This window comes from Neopelma chrysocephalum, unplaced genomic scaffold (genome assembly GCF_003984885.1).
Source record: "Neopelma chrysocephalum unplaced genomic scaffold, ASM398488v2 Primary Assembly neopelma1_24, whole genome shotgun sequence".
NCBI lineage: Eukaryota > Metazoa > Chordata > Aves > Passeriformes > Pipridae > Neopelma > Neopelma chrysocephalum.
In genome coordinates this window covers 7,644,795-7,666,666 of record NW_020897693.1, presented here as the reverse complement: position 1 = coordinate 7,666,666, position 21,872 = coordinate 7,644,795, and the positions used below count along the sequence as shown (strand labels likewise).

Genomic DNA, 21,872 nt, shown 5'->3' with positions numbered 1-21,872 from the left:
ATTCACTGTCTACTCTGAAACCAAATGCAACTTCAGTTTTAAAAGTAATGGTCAAAGTCTTCTGAACAACAGAAGAAGTAAATTGTCAAAGGAGAAGCAAAAGAGAAATACATAACCATGCAGAAGATTGCAATGGCCATTACAACCTCAACTTCATGCCTCCTTTTACCTTTGGCTTCTTATAGAAGCCGGACAGATACCACCTCAAAACTTGCTTCATTCGAGTGTATGGATCATCTTCAAGGACAGCCCTGCAAAACAGAATATAATATGCTCTTTATACTGGTCACACATCACATTAATTTCTTACCAGTATAATAACATTAATTTGAATGGTATTTCCCCCGAACTAAAGGGTTCTGTGCTGCTGCCAATGACAAAGGCAGAATTAATAGTTTTTTTAGTAGCACACATCATACAACACAAAAATAAACTGTTAAAAGGTGGTAAACCTTGCCCTGTACTCCTAGAGAAAGGCTAAAAATATTTCTGGAGTGTATTGGGTTCGACTGGACATTCAAGTACGTTAATGTGGGACTGCCACTCACAGTAGCATTTAGTCAGAGCTCACAGTACACTGTGAGTCATAAAAACAGTAATACCTATGCCACCAAAATCAAAGACAATTCTATTTTTGTCTCTTTTTCTTTGTTTCCCTCTTCCTTAAAAGATGTTTAAAGCTGGTGTGCTATAAGGCCTCTATCCCACTTTGAGATCTCATACTTTAGGATGGAAGGGACTTTTAAAGGTCACCTCATCCAACACCTCGAAGACGAAGCAGGAAGTAAACATGAACAATAGAATTCCTGGTATTTCCAACCATTTAATCAGATTTAAAAATCAACTTGGATAAGTTATTGTAAAATTTAGAAGGATCATCTGTACCACAAAGAGGTTTCTTTAACAAAACCTCCAAACCTCTCAAAGTGTTCTTAGATCTCACTGAGAACCACTTCCTGAACTTCAGATATTACAAATACCACAAACAAGGCTTGAAAATGCCACAGTTTTATAATTAGCCAGATGCAGTGGGATAACTGCACTGAGTAACTAGTGCTGCTATTAGAATATTGCACACAGTAGTTTCACAATCCACGAGGCATATCTCATTGAGAAGGCAGGTCCTATCTGAAAGTATAACGTTTCCTATTTTCTACTCTGCTGCTCCCAGCAGGCCTCTCTCATCAATGGTTTTAAAACATGTTTCTTATCTGTTTGTCAACCAACATAATTATATTGATTTTTGGGGGCAGAAGTGCTTGACCCTTCTGTTCACTCTTTGTCTTATTCCCCTCTGTACACGAGTACACCAGGAGGTGGCACAGCTCTGTTGTGAGATACTCAAAGGCATCAGCTGAATCCCCATCAGTTCCAGCCAGTGCTGGCAAATATGTGCAGTGCAAAGGTAGTTTCGCTTGGAGTTTAACTTTTCCTTTCTCGCCCCTCACTGGCAGCAGTTTATCTTTAAAAAGTCACTGCAGATGGTGCCTGGCTTGGTCTACATTGAACCCAGTGACCTAGGTATTATTTGGGAACTTTTCAAGCATACCAACACATATTTTCACAAATATATAAAAAGTGTCCAGGTCAGGCACACTCTTCATGCTGCTTACTGGGAAAGCAGGTCAGCATGGTAGTAGTAGTCAGAAAGTTTGTTAAGGAACGAGCGTGGCTCCAGGATGAAGGTGGGCAGCACCACCCGTGACAGGTCCATGCCAGGACGCAGCTGCTTCAGCAGGATCCACATCAGGCTCTTGTTCTCCTCAGACACTGTTTCTGTTTGAGACGATTCACCTGTCTACAATGGGAAAAGGGAACTTCAGGGCAGAAACAGGAAAACCATTTCTCATGGGCGTATTTACCTGACAGGTCTAAGCTTGCCCTGGCACACCTGGCCTGGCACAAGGGTGAATACTCATCTACACCATCACAAAGAGACATCGGCTATGTCTCAGTAGAAATGAATCCCCAGAGCAATAAAGTGAGTGGCACAGAAAGCCCTGGGCATCTGTGAAAGTTGTTACAAGGCAGGGTGCTCCTTCCTGAGCCATTGTCTCCACACACCTCAGGACTGCAATGGGCCAACTTGACCCAAAATTTACCAAAGGGACTCTGCACTTCAGGTCCTCAGGAGGTGTGAACATGCCCAAGACTGTTACAGCATCACTGTGACCTGGTGGGATGCATATAAGAAGCTCCTCTCAGTCCCATTCTCAGCAAATGAGAGACTGTAAGATATACTATTACATGTGCAGAAAATTTTAGGAGATAAACAAATAATCAACAGAGAACGGAAGTAGTTCTCCGAGTTCAAAACAAGGCAAACTGGTGTGTCAGAAGGTAAAGGTCCCACTGACAGGCAACAGGCTCAAAAACTCCAGAATCCAACAATGCTGCTCAGCGCCCTCTGCAGCAGAAGTGTGGGTAATGGTGAAAAAAGCCAGGGGTTATGCTGTGGTTTCAGCTTCAACTGTATAGTTCCTATACATTCAATGGGGCTACGAGATGTATAACATGGAGGAATGGGCCTTTCAAGCCACCAGAGAAATGACAATTAAATTAAATTTTCAAATATGAATGTCATTTGAATGCATCCTAGGCATCATAATTTAACAGTGAAAGAGAACACTTAGGCTTAGGCTTAGACTACGGACTTTAGGTAAGAGATTTCTATGAGAAAAAAACCACAGATCCACTTCTGGAATGGACTTCAATTTAGCAGAGGACACAGCATATCCCAATAGGACTTGCAGGTGGTGTAAATCACTAAACATTTGTTTTCATCACCCGAGCATTTCCAGTACCACCTTTTTGACCATCGATCAGCCCTATAGTCATAGTCAATTTACTAGTCATACAGGGCTTGCAGGCTGAGAGAATTTCAGACTCAGGAACAACAAAGCTCTTTTCACTTAAGTTTTTTTCCATTATTGTACCATTCTTATTTTGACAGTCTGATGCAACATGCAGCTTGAACCTCCAAGAAGAAATGACACACCACAGCATCATCTAGGGCTTACACATGGGTCTGTCAGAACTCTCATTTTTTATCCAGGTTCTCAAGTGCACAGGTATTGGCAACGTAAATTTATGCCATGTTGAAATTGCTGGACAAGGTATTACTCAGAATAAATCACAGCACAAGGGACAGATGAAAACATAAAGAGGTTAAGGTGCAGGAGGACACAAATGACTTCAAGTAATTTCTGTTTGCTTTCCCCTGAAATACATCATCCTCAATAACCCTTTTAATCATTCATTAAAACTAAAATCTTGGCCGAAAAAAGGGGTTCTAGGTTATCAACCTATGTACTGAGGTATCTATTTTATATTCTAGACCAACTTTTGCAATCTCAAAATCCTTCTGACAACTGTCTCTGCCTTCACATTCCTACTGCAAACAAGGCAAAGCTGAAACATCAACTGCAGAAGCACACACCTTTCAAAGCATAGAGATGCACCTGCACACGTGCACACATTTCAGATGAGCCCTCTAAGCCAAGCTGAAAATTTAACAGTGATAGTTTGTGACCTTTGCCCTGCCACGCCCAAACTGTACACACAGGCTGAGAGGCAGTTTCGGTTTAAGCTGACATATGACTTTACTGGCACGTGTTTACCTTGATACATCTGCACCCACTGCTGAGAAAAGCTATCTCATTGCATACAACAACTTACTTCTCTCTGTGGTACTCTCACCAGTGGGATCAGGGTCAACAACCAGTCCTACCTGTGCGTCCCAGGTGACAACAGCACCATCTCTTGGCCAACAACAGAAATCTAACAAAACACCCAGAGGTCAAGGCTACACGACAGTTCTTTTTGAAGTCCATCAGATATTACCTCTGCCTGGGCAGTCACACTACAGCTATCCTTACTTAATGCTGCACAAAGTGTCATTCTACAACAGAAATTTAGTTCTTTCCAGTTGGTTTGTAGTGCATTTTTTTTTATTTTAATGTAAAACTGCAGAAATCTCTCTCTCACACCCACACCCACACGCACACATCAGCGCTGGCTGTAAGGCTTGTTCAAATACCAAAATATCACCCTATCCTACCAACATTTCTAGGACAAGTTTGTCATGTGCCAAAAGGCCATTTCAGAATAAGCAGCTGACAGAAATTAAGTTTGCTTTCATTTTGCTGCTGCTTAGTTGCTCATCTATATTCAAAATCCCCTGTTTGAACCCAGCTATCATTTGCTGTGTGTCTGCAGGGGGATTTGAGGGGAAAAATGCAAAAAGAGGACTTGGGTGTAATTAGGATATATTTAATTATATTTGCTTCCTCGATATTAGTAGTACACTGTCAGGAAAACATTGAAAGAGGAGAATCAGAGGCTGGTGAAGGGGCTGGAGCACAACTCCTGTGAGGAGCAGCTGGGGAACTGGGGTTGTTTAGCCTGGAGAAAATGAGGCTGAGGGAAGACCTTATCATTCTCTACAACTACCTGAAAGGAGGTTGTAGAGAGGTGAGTGTTGGTGTCTTCTCCCAGGTAACAAGTGATAGGAGAAGAGGAAGTGGCCTCAAGTTAACGTAAGGGGAGGTTTAGATTAGATATTATAAAAAAAATTTTTCACTGAAAGGATTGTCAGGCATTGGAACAGGCCTGGAACAGATTATGGTGGAGTCACCACCTCTGGAGGCATTTAAAAGCCATGTAGATGTGGTGCTGAGGGACATGGTTTAGTGGTGGACTTGGCAATGCTGGATTAATGGTTGAACTAGTTGATCTTAAGGGTCTTTTCCAACCTAAATGACTCTATAATTCTGTGATTCTAGGAAAGAAATAGCTTTCTAGCAGTGCATTTCTTTGAAGCACCAACAAGACATTAGCTTCCTTGTTCAAAGCAATCAGCAAGGGAGTGCTCAGAGCTCTCCCAGCACTGGAGCAGAGCTCCTCTGCTGCCTGCTCAGACCAATTCTCAAACAACGCACTTGGCTGCCCCAGCTCTCTACCACTGCCTTCCTCAGGGGTGTCACAGCGACATCCAGCTAACAAAGGCTCTTATATGGAACAGAAATGCATCCTCCTGCTGTTAAATGACATGAGAAATGGCTTTCCAACAAGCAACTGTCATTTAGCAATCAAGTGGCTCAAACGCTCCATTCAGACACACAAAAAGGATGTTCCATGCATAATAAAAAAAGGAAAGTATCATATTTTGTGTCACGCAAGGACTGAGCATCCCAATTGGCCGGGACACATGCCCAGAATAATAATTTCCCCTCCCGCTGGCTCCACAAATGTGCCAGCGCTGTGCAGCTCTTTAATGCAATAACTGGTTAAAGCAATCGCTGATGCTGGAAACACGCCAAAGCACAGTAGCAGAGCTGCTGCTCATAATGCATAATTATTAGAGCACATGATAACTCAACATAATTTAGCAGAAAACTGTGCGTTGCTTTATCTGTAAAACACTGGAACTCATAAAGTTGGCTGTTACCTGCCATACATCTAGAAGGCTGAACGACAAATACATTTTAACAGAAAGAGGGAGCAATCAATTTATTATTTTTTTTTACCTCCCCAAATTCTTCATAGATCTGTTCAATGTAAGTGGTGCCCTTCCTTCCCGGAGAGACCTCTCCATGTATTTCTGACTGATCACTCTCACTTTCATTTGTCTTCCGACTGTTCTCATGCATTTCGTTCTCCGACTCTTCTACGTTGTCTCTCTCTGACTTGTCCGAAAAAGCATCATTTTCCAAATGGTGGTTGTTCTCCAGGGCTGATTCATTCAAACTGCAACACACAGTTCATTACTTGCTTCAATTTGATTTACAAAGCCACATTATTTAAGGCCTTTTAGACACGATAAAAACACCCCCGGGACTCACAATAGGGTGTGCAGCCCAGGAGTGTCTCAGACATTGATTTCCTGGATAACAGGGGTTTTATCACAGAAACAGGGAGATATTTTCCATCAAAATTTTCCCCTCCAAACTGCACTTCTCAAAATGTGCCACACCACACAGCTCCACTTACCCACCCTTACACAGAATTGCCACTGGCTCTGCATGGGAGCCCACACACCAGAGGGATACAGAGCACACACTAACAACTCTACATTGCTGATTAGAGAACTAAAGTGTCAATCAGGAGAGATGTTTCCCTTTGCAGAAGCAAATCAGTGGACTGTAGCATACAGGAAAAATATGACACTATGGGATACATTTTCTTTTTGGTACTACTGCTACTTTATTTCAACAGGGTGGTCCTAAGTCAGCCCTACACTAGAAAAGATAAATTTAAAAATCAATAAAAGCAAGTATTTTCACACACACACATCTCTCCCTCACCCATCAAACCAACCTGGGGAATGGGCTTTCCCCAGACAATACTGTGTAGAAGAACTGAGTTGAAAGCATGGACTGGACAATTACATGTAAGAAGAAGATTCAAATTGTAAGAGCATCCAAAGGAAAGTATGAAAGATGTAGCAAACTTCATGCTCAGTGATCCAGGCTTTAGAGAATGGGGAGAATGCCAAAAATTCTCTCTCAAGTAGCCTATAGCATCTCCATTTGAAAAAGCAGATGCAGTTCATATGACAGATGGCAAACATGATTACGTGGGCCAGAGGTCAGGTGCTGAGAAGAATTCACTAACTGCCCACTTTTAAAAGTGATATTTAGCACAAGCTTCAGTTTTCCCTATTCATATATGTCTTTGCACACACTTTCCCTCTTTCATGGCCTAGCATTGCTCTCATGTGCTGAGCTTCTCAGGTTGTTCTTCCTCTGAAAATTTCTTACTCAAGTTCTCATGCAAAATTGCACTCGGAGCAATAAAAAAAGGTTTCCTATACAAAGGGTTTCAGATGATCTAAACAGGCCCTGGATCTTTGTGACTTCCTGTAGTCCTTTTCCCTCTCGAAGCAAGATTTCTTTCCTCAGTACACAGGAATGTTCTGTCAAGCTTGAAGTCTCTCTATGATGGGCCTTTTCTCAGGCCATTCTGAGCTTGTTCCAATTTTTATTAGAGATGAATGCTGAAAGTTCCCATCCCTTGGTCTTCCTCTCTTACTTTTTTTTTTATTTTAAATAATTAGCCATTGCTAGGTAGAGCCAGATTAACTTAAAAAAACCCCGCAAAAAACAACAGAAGAATCAGAACACAGAACTGGCATCGGCTTTCCAGAAGATCTCATCTTCCAACTATGCACTGAAATAAGCTCATGATTTTTAACCTGCCAAGCAAGCCACACTGCAACAGTTACAGCTTAGTTTCTGGAGGAGCCCAGTTTCTAGAGTTCTTTTGAAAGTGTCATCTACAGCTTTCTGTGCCTTTAGAAAATCTTTCTTTTCATTCCATTAGTAACTGTATGTATGTCTGCATATAGGGCTATGTGTGTATATGTATATACAAACCACCAGTTTTTTTAATTTACAGTTGTACTGTATAATAAAACTAAGATCATAAATCAGAGAGTCAATAATAATTTGCTATTAGACATTACATATATTCATCATTCTAGTGTCAGGATGTTACTTCTCTATTTTAGCCAGCAACCAGCAAATATAATGACTGATAACCAAATACACTAGATGCACAAATTATGCATAGATTAGTTTGAGATAATAAAAGAGAAAAAAGATGAGGTGAGAGCTGTCTAGAGAGATTTACCTCCTGAATTGTAGGTTCAGGAAGTTATTAGTGGCTGATCATTTAAATACCTAATTTATTTCTTATTTTTTCAATGATCAGCTAAACATGTGAGTTTTGCCTGTGGTTGCTTTGCTCCCTTTACCTAGTGAAAGTTTTCTCCATGGGATAAAAATGCTTGAAAACCAGTGCATTACAAGGCACATGCATTACATGGCTGAGAAGTAGCCCTTGTTTCTATCTCACATTTGTAAGAAGAGCAAGTATTTTTCAGTGTCACCTGCTGCACATTTGAGAAATATTTGAAGTTTCAGTGGAATAAGTGATTATTTTCTTAGTTTCCTCTGACCTCCCCATTATTTTTCAAGGATTTCAGATTTAGTCCAAGTGGGAAATAAATTCACATGAAAGTTCACTCAGCTGTGGACTGATTACCCACCAGCCACAAACAAGGCAAGACTTAACACATCCAGAGCAAAGGAGCCACTCTGGGGAACCAAAGGGAAAACAGATGCTCCTCATTCTCAGGAACAAATATGAAATGTTGGAGTGGAGCCAGGCTCTTCTATTCCTCCAAACAGAATTATCACTGAATACGTATGATATCCTAAAAACAAAAGCCACATCATAAGCTTGAAATAAAATCAGTGTAAAGACGTCCCAGGGGCTTCCAATGGGATTTGAATCAGGCTGTAAAAGCTGGGAGGGAATAACTATGCTAAAAGTCAGCACTGGATTTCCACCATGAATGTGAATAGCCTGGAATTCTTCATGACTAATTTACCATTTCAGCATATTGGAGTTGTCTTTTACCAGTGCTTTATTCCTTTAGTGGCATTCCTGGAAACATCAGTCACTGACCAGGACTTTTTTGGATTTGATACCACTCTTCTACACAAAGCAAAGAAAAAACTTAAGCTCCTATCAAACAAGTAACCAGCCAGATCCCTGGGGTTGCCAGAGATAAGACATGGAAGCCACAAGAAATACAACCTCATATTAAAAAGAAGAGTGCTTGGTGCCTAAAGGTCTCTTGTCTAAAATCAACAATTTACACAGTACTTTAGCCTTTGATTCACTTGCACGGTTCTCTCCCTCTCATTTTCATATGTTATTAAAGACATGGATTTTAAAATCACTGTAGAATCTTGATTTGTTTCCCAGCAGGAAAGGAGCAAATCAGCCAGCAGACAAATGTAACTTTGGCTCAACAGAAAATGTGCCTTTGCCAGCTCCCAAGGGGGTTTTGTTCTCCCTATAATATCCATCATCTCCCCTTTCTTTTTCTGTTCTTGACAGAGTAGTTTGGCTAATTTGAAGATAGAGTTAAATGTAATTAACTGGCCCCCTAACAACAGCATGCCAATTTAATTGGTAAGATTCCCTGTAGGGAAAGCATTTAATTAGAATGATTGAATCCCTGTGAGGAAGTCACTGTCACTGGCAACCAAAAACCCTCTGCTCAGCACTTGCACGTCTTGGGTTTTGTGTTCTCTCTTATTTAAACGTTCTTTGTTCCTCCAGGGATGAGAGCAAGTCAGCCCCCTATCCTGCAACCATCAAACTTGCCTGGGCTTTGAGCACTGGGGAATCTGGGTACACATTCAAAACAGTGGTAGGACTCAGAAAAGAGAGTGTAGTGTCCAGATGATCAGATGCTGAACACTCGATTTGAACCAGACTCAGCTAAAATTTGAGCCTATCAGAAAAATCTGATTCCACTTATGGGTACTCTGTCCTGCTGAAAACTCTGCCATGTGTGCTAGTATTGCTGAGACCCATAATTCAAGAGGGCTTTTAATGTTGAACTACTAAGAAGTGAAATAGAGGCACATTTAAGTGTCATTCACGCATCATATTTTGAAGAAATACTTTAATACAATTTTAACTCTATCTTCTGCACCTCCTTTCAGTAGCCATGGGTTTGCCTGAATGTTCTTAGTGCCACAGGCTCTATTTTAATATTATGTGTATTTCTGTACACACATCCATCAGCTGAAAAATAAGTCCACCGCATTCCTGAATTCATTATCACAGCGAGCACAGAGACTCTCTCTTAGGCATAAAGAAATTAGAAAGTAAAGTATTAATGAAAGAAGCCCAAGAACAATAGAAGCATTTTTATAAGTACCAGGGCACATGCCCCGGTTACACATCAGATTTCCTTCTCTTCTCCCATTGCTCTTCAGTAAAGCTCTTCTTCACATTCTAACTAAACACCCAAACAACAGGACTGGACAACACATGCTGGGAATACCAGAGCCTTTCAGGGCACAGGTCAGACCAAAATGCTGCCACCCCTTCGGTCCCATGGGACCAGAGATACCTTCACACTCTGAACAGGACTGAGACCCCTGCTGTTATAACAGAGCCTAAGAAAACCACTTAAAGATGAGGTCCCACTGTGCAAGGCTTCATCTTTGCAGACTGCAAGAATTGCTACCCTGAAAACTGCGTAACCAATGGCGCATTGGTGTGAGCCTTAAAAATCAAATTTGAATCAGCAGAACTAGAAATAGACACTACCCCTCCCAGTTCCCACTCCAAAGGCCAAATGTCTATACCAGAAAGATTTCTGAAGTTGCTTATTCAGCTATAAGCAAAAGAAAGGCCTGGGGGTTTTTAATGTCTACAGAGCTTTGATGTGGGTTGTTCCAAAATGCTGCAGTAACACCAGGAATATGAATAGAAAGGAGGCTTATATAAAAATTTATCTGATGCATCAAGGAAGAAATTGGACATCACTCAAAACCCCCATAGAGAGAGAAAGTAATTATAAAAATAAGGATGCAGTGTGTGCACTCTGCTGACTATGACACAGTATTATTAAGAAAGAGAACACATTATTAAAAAATAGATCAGTCTCAGAGCCATATGTGCTAGCAACACACAGACATTGTTAGTAACTTGTCTGTGTAACTGCAGGTCTGCTCTAGCAGCTAGATTCCACAATCTTTACTCAAGCAAGCCATTTTTCATGCCAGCATCTCCAGACACCATTTTGGCCCAAGCAGGGGACAGAAGAAAATTGGTTATTGTTTATGTACAAATGAACACAGCTGAGGTTCCCCCCAGTCTGTGTGCTCAAGCATTACATGGCAACAAACCTCATATCACCAAGCCCATATATTAGTGAGGAATGCAAGCAGCAGAACATACAGGCTGGTTTTTAAACAGGTTTCCTTAGTGGACTCTGGCTAGACTGTGCTAAAGTTTGAGCCATAAAACACCTCTCTGTGCATTAAGAAGTGACAGCCCCATCTTACTGGAAGAATTCCTGGTCTGACATAGCACTTGTGTGCAAGAGGTGGTTGATCCCTGCATTCGCAGAATCACTCGAGCAGTTCATTTCTCCATCCTTTCCCTGCTTGGAGGCACTGAGACGGAAGAGGCTGGAGCAACGAAGGGCAAGTTCCAAAGCATCCAGCCAGCATCGGCCTGCCAAAACAAAAATAATTATTTAAGCATAGGAGAGTAAATAAGACAATTCATGCATTGCTTCTCAAAAGCTTCTTGCCTGGGAGTAAAGCTCATTATAATTCAGGAAGTCACTGTGTACAGTATAGTTTTCCTATATATAATCCCTAGGTTATCTTGCCAGAAATGGTGTGTTTTAGTGGCTGCATGAGTAATACATCTGCATTGGTAATACAGTGGGAAACTCATCCAACTTCCTCTTCTCTAATAACATCTCTTCTTCTAAGATATGAACTTGTTCATATCCTTTTGCCCCTTTCTGATTCAGTCTGAGATGCAGGAAATGTGTACGGGTATGGTGCTTTCAAACCCCCCTAGCAACTCGTGTCTGCAAGTAATACACACCAAAAACATGTTCAGCATTTGCCATCCCCACCACACACACTACCCAATAGATACTGAGCCACTGTGCTGTGCAGGAGTGATTCCTGCTTAGTCTGGGATCACTGAACTGCAGCCTGCTCAGGGGTCCCACACAGGGTGTAGTGCTGCAGTAACAATCATCCCCATCAAGATGCAGGATGGTCAGTATTTGCCAGAGTGATTAAGACTAGAGAGCTTGTCAGGCTGGTCATCTTCCTCTTTCTCTTCATTCCTTCTCTCTGTCTAGTCCCTCAGATAATCTGAGTGGAACATCATTTTTTTTTATCTTATCACAAAATATCTTAAGCTGAGGGGTCTGTTTTGCAGCTTTAAGCATGGCACAGAGACAAGACAAACTGCAGTACCTATGCACAGCCACACTGGATTTCCTTATGGCCTGCACAGGTCTCACAGACAGACAGCAAATGAAAAGCACGGGAATACAAACTGACCTCGGCTCTGTTTGCAATGATCCGTACAAGACTACAAAGCTGTGTGTCAAAGCCTAACCACCACAGTGCTGGAGCTCCTGTATTCCTGGAAGTACCTGAAAATAGCCTGCTTCTATAGTGCAGTCATTAATGAGGCCAGGACACCTGCAAATTGGCTGAACATTCGAGAACTGGAGTATCAAGGGAATTATCCTCTAATTTCAAGCATGTAAAACAGAGCTCTTCATTACGCTTCTCAGAATACATTTTGGAATAATTAGAAGTGTGCTTGAGAGGCAGTGAAGAAAACAAAAGGATTTTGCTCACTTTTGGCAAGTGCTACAAACAGGTTTTCCCTGGACCACATTCATTCCTAGATCGCATTTGGGAAATTTTTCCATTACATTCCATTCTATCACACAGCATCAAGCACGTGCTGTTCTCTTGGGCAGAACTCCCATCAATTTCTATATGACCAAAACGTGGCTTTATAAGAAGATCAATGAGAGTCTAAAAAAAACTCTAGAACATATGTATATAAAGACACATTTATATATTTGAGTGGCTTTCAGCACTTGCTTTGACACAAAGCTGCACCAGAAAAATAAAAATACCTCAAATCTTTGAAGAATTGCACTTGAACATTTAGCCACAAACACTGCAGAGCCCATGACTTATTCTAATTTCATCCTACAAATTCCTTCAGCAACAGCTTATGATTTAATAATAACATCACAAATAATGGTTAATAAAAGATTGAATGCTGTTGGAATTGATTTCACGCTATTTTGTATTTAACAAATATTCTTGCATTAAGGCTTTACATGCAGAGATTTATTCCCTTCTCACCTTGTGGAGGATTTGCATGGATAACCCATTAGAGCTAATGGCTGCACTGAGCACAAATCCACTTCCTCCTACATATCCCCTCTCCTCCAAACCCACCAAGATGGAGGCTACTCCTGTTTCAGGCTATTCCACACAAGGGAGCACCCTCCTACTCAGGCTCCCTGCCTTTACCTTTGCTTTTCTTTTCCAGCTCCGCAGATTGAGGACTGCATTATTTGACATTTGGAAATGCTGCATATGTCAAGATATTTTTATATTCGATGGGCTTGTAAAATCAGGTGCTTTGACAGGTAGGTTGGTTTGTAGCAGCATGAGCCCTTTGGGGCAGTGTCTCCTCAGTGCCCTGCAGCACCCACGTACACACATTATCTTAGGATGGTTGTGGCAAGGGTGACCCAAAGCCTCCCTCTGACATCTCCCTCACTGTGCCCCTGCAGCCCAACCCTCCCTGCTGTAGGCAGAGCAGGCCACACTGGCCACGGCCTCATGGGAAGCTCTTTTACCCCCACTGCCACAGGTATTCACCAGACTGACATGAGCTTACAGGCTTGGTCAAAACTTTGGGGTTCACCATATCACCAGAGGAAATTTCTACACAATATATCTAGGGTTTTCATCTCTTTAGATAACTCCCTGGAAGGGGTTATGAGTAACTTGGATCTTTGTTGAAGCCTTATTCAAAGAGCCTAACTAAAAAAAAAAAAATTAAAATTAAATATTCATTTTAATAGTCCAAGGCAGATACACAAAGCTTTAGAGGAACTCACTGTGCATCAGCAGTCAGCATTACTTGTACTCTGCAGAAAACAGAAATGGCATCAGTCTACACCCTTATTTTCATTCCTAACAGAAAATGAACTGAAGGGATGTACACCATCCCCAAGCTAAGAAATGGGTCTTCAGCCATCAGGTGGTGCTGTGAATCCAAACAAATATATGTCACTAACCCAAAGGTAAAATAAGGGCTTACCTCTGCATATGAAAAGGTTACATTCTCTGCAAGTGTGTTAATTGCAGTACAACACTATAAAATTATACTCTCTCAATTACAGGGATTGCACACAAGATAAACCCGTTTCCTTGCTAAAAGCCTATATGAAGTGTTTTTACATGAGTGACCTTGTTGTTGAGTTATATTCTTCTTTATTGTGAAGATGACACAAAATGTTAGCATTTGGATTACTTAATTGCTTACCTCACAGGTCTACTCACTCCCTCAGGAACCGCAAAAGGGGAGAAAAGTATGTGGTCACATAATTAAAGGCTGTCATCTGTAGTCATGGCAGTCTGCATGAAGGCTACCTGATTGCCTTAATTCTCACATATTCTAATTCTGAGTGGTTGACTCAAGTAGGATTTTTTGTATACAAGGTAATTAGATCAGAAAAGAATCCAAAATGTGGTTTCTTCAAACAGGAACAGCAGCCCAATAGGATGCATATAAAGGAAGTAAAAAAAATTTACAATAGTATTCTTTCAGAAGGTTTGAGGTGTTCAAAGCCTCAATGTAAAACATTGCAATTGATTATTAGCTATAATTTTTCACAAATTGTGGCTTAAAATGAGCATATGTTGAAATTCTGAAGGAAACCCCAAAAGCTTATTGTCAGCCTATGGCAGAATTTCCACGTAGGCTTTTAAGCTCTTCTTAAATCAAATTATATAGACTCACAGAATTGCTTACATTGGAAAACACCTCTAAGACATGAAGTCCAACTGACAATGCAGCACTGTCAAGCCACAGTTAACTCATGTCCCTAAATGCCACATCTATACATCTATGCCACTTCCCTGGACAGCCTGTTCCAGTGCTCATCCACTAAGCAGGTCACCTTGTCACGGCAGGAGATCAGGTTGGTCAAGCAGGACCTTCCTTTCACAAACGATGCTCTGGCTGCGCCTGATCCCCTGGTTGTCCTGTATGTGCACTCAAGATTATCTGCTACTTTAATATCTTCACCCCAATGATTACTTCTGGGCAATTTCTGCAGAGATTATGTTGTCTCCAAAACACCTGCATTACCTCCTTCTGCTTGGGAGCTGTGAACAGAGTGTTCCCTTTGAAATGTTATTTCTGAGCTTGACCCTTTCTTCATTGTATTTAGAGTATTTTTGTTACTGACTTATGAGGGGCAGACTTAGAGTAAGCTGTGGCTCTTACCTGGGCTGCAGAGGGGGAAGGATGAAAGAGGGAGAGAGTAAAATAGTCCATCAACACATAATACTCCCATGTATCTCACAAGGCACACAGAGGATTTACAAAGCTCAGCAACAGAAATCTTCCCTCCAAGCTAAGAGAATTCTCAGTGAGGATAATAATGGGGAGAAATGACGCCCCACTGTCAAGTCCAGCTAGACAACTCTGCTTGACAGGCGGCACAAGGAGGACATTTCATATCACCCATCTCTCAGCACCTGAACAGGTCATATGGGTAGGTTGCCCAGCCCCCATTTGGCTCAAAAGGAACAAAGGGGAGAAAGTGAGACTCATTGACAAGGCTGTTTCTGGAGCACCAAAAGTGGATGTCCTAGCAGAGTGCTAGTGCTAGCTCCCATTCCTGCTCTGTTTTGTAGAAGCCTCTCTCCTTGCACCATTCGTTTCATAAGCCATTCAATATCCACTCCCATTCTAGTAAATGATGATCACAGCATTTGGAACGTGACAGGAGTCCCAGGAGAACAGGATGTCAGAGGAACACACATCCATACCACTCATCTGTGCTCAACTGAAACACCCCCCCAACACACACCCCTGCCAAATTCCAGAGGAGTCTCCCCTGAGCACGCCTGTAACCCCTTTTCTCTGTTATATGTGTTTATAGTAAATTGGCAACAGTCACCAGTAACAATTTGAAAAAGGAAACTCTTTGAAAAATCAGTTAAAGACAGTGGGGTTCCAAAGTTCCTTCCCTCTTGAAAGGTTTGGGAAAACAAAAGCTAATCAAGGATGCATGTGGCTTTAACTTCACAAAAACAAAGCTGAACACGCATCCCACATATGTTTTGAAACCTTCCATATGCTTTCTGCAGGCCTTTTGGCTCAGCAGGCTGGAAAAGCACCTTGTTGTCCTTTGAGATGATTCCTGCAGTACAGCTGTGCAAACGGGAAACGCTACAACTCCTGCAGGACATTTCCCAGGTTGGCAGGGCACTGCTGGCATCATTCAGAAACCTGGAGGTTGAAAGGCTGAACAGGAGCAGGGACATGTTTGCAACAACTCATTTTTCTCACAGACAAAAGGAACTACTAAAACTAAGTGACAAAACCCATTTCTTCTCCTTCTTGGAACCTCCCCCAATCAATCAAAACAACAGAAGGTGCTTATGCTGCTAACCTGAGTTCAGTTCAGGGAATGACTTGAGTCTGTCCTAGTCTTTGAATAGATATAAAATTACAATATCCCACAGGACAAAAAAAAAGACAGCATTGAAAATACTAAGCTATTCCATTTTGAAATTCTTTGCAGTCACCATCATTCACCTAGAACAACTCATAATCTGATGTGCCAAGTCTACCTGCCACATTTTGCAACAGCTGGTCACAGAGGACGCAGCCAATGTTCTCTCAGCACTCACCAGTAACAAAAACCTGCTCGAGATGGAATCACATCATTGCACACTGAAATCTGTCTGGACTATACTTCTTTTCCATTGCATTCCTGTAGCTATAGAACACCTGCGATGAATCTCTTGCCAATTAAGACTTGAAAAGACTCACACTGAGCAACCATACATTCCTCCAGAGAGGCATCACTAAGGGAATATTATTCTTCTTGAATTATTAAAGTCATCCAGTTTTGGCCTCATGCCTCACACTTACAAGACAGATGATTTTAAAAATCAACTTGAAGTAGACTGTCACCTGGAAATGATGAATTCTGCTCAAGTGCACACAAATCAGGAATTGTGAGGAAGAGGCTGATTTGGTTCAGTCAGTGAACATTAAGGTCATCGTGTTCAGCTGACTGCTTATTTTGCTGTACCATTTGGGTGCCTGTGTGCATGATTTCTTGCACTTTGGCTGTCAAGATACAAGGATGTGAGCTCTCAGTTAGCTGCAGGTGCAATGTATGCGCTGAGATAATGAAGTCTGGTTGCAAATGGTTGTATTTTAAACCGCTGTGAAAGGTCTAAGGAATATGAAAGGCAGACATACAGCTAAAAAGGTAACTTCTATTTTCTCCAGAGCTGCCAGGATCCAGAGACATATTTCATTGTGAACTTGGTTTCAATTGCAATCTTCCTTCTGGTTCATTGCTTCTATGTGTGACCCTTATTTCAATAATCTAATTTCCTCTCTAGATCAGAGCATCAGTTCTTGGGGAAGGGACAGATGCCTAGCAAAGAAACAACAACACTGTGAGCCAGACCATGAGGAATTCCACACAACTCCATCCACATTAGGCAATGGAGACTACTCAAAGCATGCCTGAAAGAGTGGACAGACATAAGGAACAAAACATAAGTGTGGTTTACAGTTCCACTGTTAAGCTTTTAACCCTTGGTAATCTGCCACTTTGAAGTCCCCCAGTAACCCCTTTGGTGGCAGTGCCCGTTGCAAAGTGGAGATCTGCACTGTGAAATTTAAGCAGGTGACTCAAAATGCATAAGAAGTCTGGGGCACTGGTTAGGAGACCTCAGGGACAGCCCTAGAATGGTCTGGGCAGGAAGCCTGGAGCAGATTTGAACTACTAATTCTAAGTCACTCATCAGCATAAATCTGAAATGCATACACAGTCACCAGTTTGGAAAAAGTAGTTTTCTTTTTTGAAACTGGTAAGAAAGACCGACCCTGTGTTTGTACAGTTTGAGCCTTGCAGGCTGATATGACCTTCCAGATGTCTTTAAAACACATCACAAAGCAGACTGCTGCTGTGGTCTGTGAATGTGAAATCTACTGTAGCTGGGCGGTGGTTCTGCAGGCTGTCCAGAAGTCAGGATCTTAAATCCTACCAGCAGTCTGTCACAGATGGTATGGCAGAGGGGAAAAAAAGGGATTCTGAAATGCTGAGAGAAAAAGTAGGCCATGTAGCTGCTGATCATGAAATAGTTGCCTGGATAGCAGAACTGTACATCTAACATATGCTGTAACCCAATATTCCCCAGCAAGTCAAAGGCCTCCACAAGTTAGTTATATTTGCCAAATGCTTTGTGGTTCATTTTCCACCACTGACATGGGAGACTGTGTTAAGAAGAACACAGTCAAGACACCTCCTCAGAGTTGCTGTAGATTCACACAACATTGCATCTACAGAGGAAATGCGAACATATTACAAATATACACTAACATGACACAAGGGAAGAGATTCCACCTGCCCCGCTTGTGTCAGCTGGCTTAGCTCATTCTACCTCAATCTTCCATCTCTCTTGACCATAAGTGCATCTTCTAGGTTTGTCCAGTGCATTAAAGAAATGAAACAAATTCAGGCACACCCTTCTGGAGCAGCCTCTTTACAACAGGTAAAGCTATGTAGCAGTCTACAACCATTACAGTGGTGTCTCCTGGGCTTACAATCAAACTGTATTAACTGCAAAGTACAAGCCTTAATTTTTTGCAGTTTATATAGAATTCTTTAAATGTAATAGTTGCTGCACCTCGTATGTTTGTCTGCACATGTTTTACACAACCTACTGACCTTAATACCACCTGCAAGTCACTCATCTCCAAGTGTGACACCCATGTGTTTGGCCATTTGTCGGCTCGTCTACCCCGCCCAATGGAGTGGACACCCCCAAACTGCCCCCACAAAGGCTAACTAACAAACAAAAGGAGCACAGCACAGTCACAACACCAGGACAGCTCTTGTGTTTGGGAAAGAGATATTCTTCCCTCTTGTCTGCAGATTCACATCCTTCCCTTCCTGCAAAAGGTACAGCCACTTCTTATTGTTCACTGGCCTCAGTTGTGAAGTCAAATACTCTCACTCAGATGAAAATTGCACCATTTTTCATGCTAATATTTCTGGTGCAATACAGTATCTTTTTTTTTTTTTTTTAAAGTCAACTGCTAATTGGTCAGATCCCAAAGCCTCACTTCACATTGGCTGCAAAAGTCACCTCCCCAGTCTCAGAATCTCTAAGGCATAATGTGGGTGCTCCACACCTGTGCAGGTGGCTCTAGGGCATTGCTGTTCAAGAGCATACATTATTTCATCCTGAACCAAAGGCTCTAGTTACTTTCTATGTACACATTTAAGATATTTGATTGAGGTATCTCAGTTTCTCCTGCTTCCCTTGACCACATTAGCTCTCTATCTAATATTAGGACCCTACCATTGAGAAGAAACAAAGTAAAGGAAAATCATGCTAACCCTAAAGTAACTCTGCTTTCATTTGCCCAGCCTCTGCATGCTTCCCAAGAATCTTGGCCAATATCTTGGCTTTCAAAATGTGTTCCCGTAACTCACTATTTTAAGCTCTTATCATACCAGAGATAGGTAATAATTCACTGGGCAGAAAACTTCCCACAGTCATTTTGATATTGAAAATTCTCATGTGCCAGATATGGTCCATTTTGTGCTTCTCCAGCACATGTTGTGTGACCCAGAGAGAGAGATCACAGCTAGAAAAGTCTTACCTCTGATGATCTCTTGGGAGATATTGCTAGCTTGAGAGCCTTTACAGGTGACATTAGAACAAATCTAAAGCTATTCTACTCCATGTAAGGAGCACATGGGATACATGAGCCCCCTTGGTGGGGTAGGTGAAAAATATCCATAAAATGAACAGCCTGGGTTAATTTGCTAGAAAAAAAAAATTAGAGTAGTCTGAAGGTCAAATGGAATGAGAACATGTTTTTAATCTTCTTATCTGCTTATAAATCACTGATATTTTAGGTCCACTAAAGTCATTTGTAGAGATTTTCACATAGCAAGCTGGCATGTCTGTTATGTATTGACCTAAATTTACCTTCCATAATTTTGTGAATTCCCAGAATGGTATTTTAGATGTGGGCCAGTTTACCAGTATCTGGGCCTGTTATACTGTAAACCCTGGCACAACAAGTTTACAGGAAAATTCTGGTGGCTGAAAGACATCTATCAACAGTTCTTCAACATTTCTATGCCATTTTCCTCCAACAGATCCCTACCTAGTGTAAGACGTAGGCAGATAACACTGAACTGAGGAAACAGTTAAACCTCCCTCTCATCTAAATTTTGGGATCAACTCCCTTCATCCTTTAGTTTATACTGACTTCGTGTTTTTCTTCTCTTAGAAGACTAGGTCCTTATTCCATACACATGGACAGAAAGGTGGTTGTTCAGGGAGGGAAGTGAAATATGCCTGTAGTCTGCTTGACCTACTCCAACCACTGATAAGTGGCAGCATCTCAGGCTGGGTGAGTCACCCTTTTTTCCTTTACACACCAATTTTTTTGCATCAACATATTTTTTTAACTAGCAGAAAGTATGCAATCTGGAGAAAGCAAATGAAACCCAAAACTTACCATCTGATTCGGAGGCTGCTCTGAAGATCAAGTAGCTGCTGGGAAGAGGCTGAGTGATTGAACCAACATTTTCTCCCTTTGGCCCCTGGAAATGCACACAGGCACAAAGATGTAAGGCACAGAAGCTGCAATGGACTCTTCAATGTCTTTCTACCCTTCCCAGGTAGAGTGTGCATGATTGTGATAGGAAAGAAAGAAGGAGAAGATGAAGTAATTTAGAAAGACTCACTAGTAATCACAACACTGCTGCTGCAGCTCCAAGGCAGTAATGAGCTCCTACATAAATAGGGCTTGGTCTAACCTACACTCAGCCCAAAACCTACTATGTTCATTCAGATCTTCAGAAATGGAAGGATCTTGTTGCTGTCACTTCGGACAAAACCAGTCAAATATTTTCTATTGCAGTCCTTCACCTCTAAATCCTGAGCCTTTGAGAACCCTTGTTCCATAGTGCCTGGGGTGATGGCCACCTCAGGCTTTGCATGTTTATGTTGCTTTTAGTTTAGAAGCTGTGGCAAAAGAAAACAGTGTCTTGTAAACATTCTGCCACCATCCTTTCAGCATGACCCTCCAGAAATGATGCCCAGGGAGGCAGAGTCCACCTTGGATTAGGCACTTCCAATGGAGCCACAGGCTCCCACCTTGATCTCCTCTCTGTTTTCTCTGCTTTTGAACTACAGAAGCTGCTAAGAAAAAGCAATTCTGGTACCCAGTGAGCACAGCTTCATCCCCTACATGGTACGGACTTTGTGTCATAACCTGTCTGAAATAAACAGGGATCCCTCCTCTTCCATTGCATTTCCAAAGTTACTCAGCCTCCTCCAGTTCCTTCTCTTCCTCACTTTGTAACAAAAAACACAAAAGCAGGTCCTTCTTCAAATATGCAGACATGATGTCAGAAATAAAAGCATCACCAATACTCTCATGCCCACTGTGACAACGGCAGGGTGGAATAAGCAGTTTTCTCCAAGATGCTCCAATACAGATCTCCTTGAGTTTCTAGAAAATACCACACAATGCTGAAAATCTGTAGGCAGATTTCTGCAGTTTGAGTATGACTCTTCTCCCTAACACGGGCCTTTATAGTATCCAATCCTGTTCCTTGAAAGAAGGATTTGTCCCTGGCATTAGTTTATAAGCACAGAACTGTGACTGCAAGTGAAAACTGCTTCTGTACACAAGTGCCTCATAGTTAAATGGTGCTTTTAACTGGATTTTTGTTTTCAAGTTATACTCAGAAAACCAAAATTTGGAAAGAATGAAGAATGCAAGCATCGGAAAAGCATAAAATTGTATGTGAGTGTATGCCACAAAGATGCAGTGCTGAGAAGACAGCAGTCTCCAGTCAAGCTTCTTGCCTTCACGTCTACGGGGTTCCTCTGCTGCCAGGAGAAACTGGGATCCTTGTTATTCACTTTATTTTTCCCCTCCCCTCTCCCACATGAGGTTCACAAAATTAAGACTGTTTAAAGGCTTAATAGTCAGGACTGGCAAGGTTGAGATTTGATTAGTAAACCAGAGCAGAGCAGCTTAAGACATTACTAGTGACATTAATGCAATCAGGCATCATTCCCCATGGCATTTTTCCTTTCAGTGGCTTGCAGCTGAGCAGGGTGTTTGAGAACTGTTGATAACACTATTAATTGTGTTTTCAGTGCAGAGGTTGATATTCGCTCTATTTGAGGAAAAAACCC

At 41.7% G+C, this 21,872-nt stretch overlaps 1 protein-coding gene across 7 annotated transcripts in view; it reads right to left on the bottom strand.

Annotated features, from left to right (window-relative positions):
- OSBPL5 (oxysterol binding protein like 5) overlaps positions 1-21,872 on the bottom strand; it is a 178,713-nt gene that overhangs the window by 16,601 nt on the left and 140,240 nt on the right. For all 7 annotated transcript variants that reach the window (XM_027701817.1, XM_027701853.1, XM_027701826.1 and 4 more), the window contains 5 exons: positions 20,179-20,263; positions 10,878-11,049; positions 5,529-5,748; positions 1,614-1,798; positions 170-251 (listed from right to left, as the gene is read on the bottom strand). In XM_027701817.1, the coding sequence (XP_027557618.1) occupies positions 170-251; positions 1,614-1,798; positions 5,529-5,748; positions 10,878-11,049; positions 20,179-20,263 (744 nt within the window). The remainder of the gene's footprint in view (positions 1-169; positions 252-1,613; positions 1,799-5,528; positions 5,749-10,877; positions 11,050-20,178; positions 20,264-21,872) is intronic.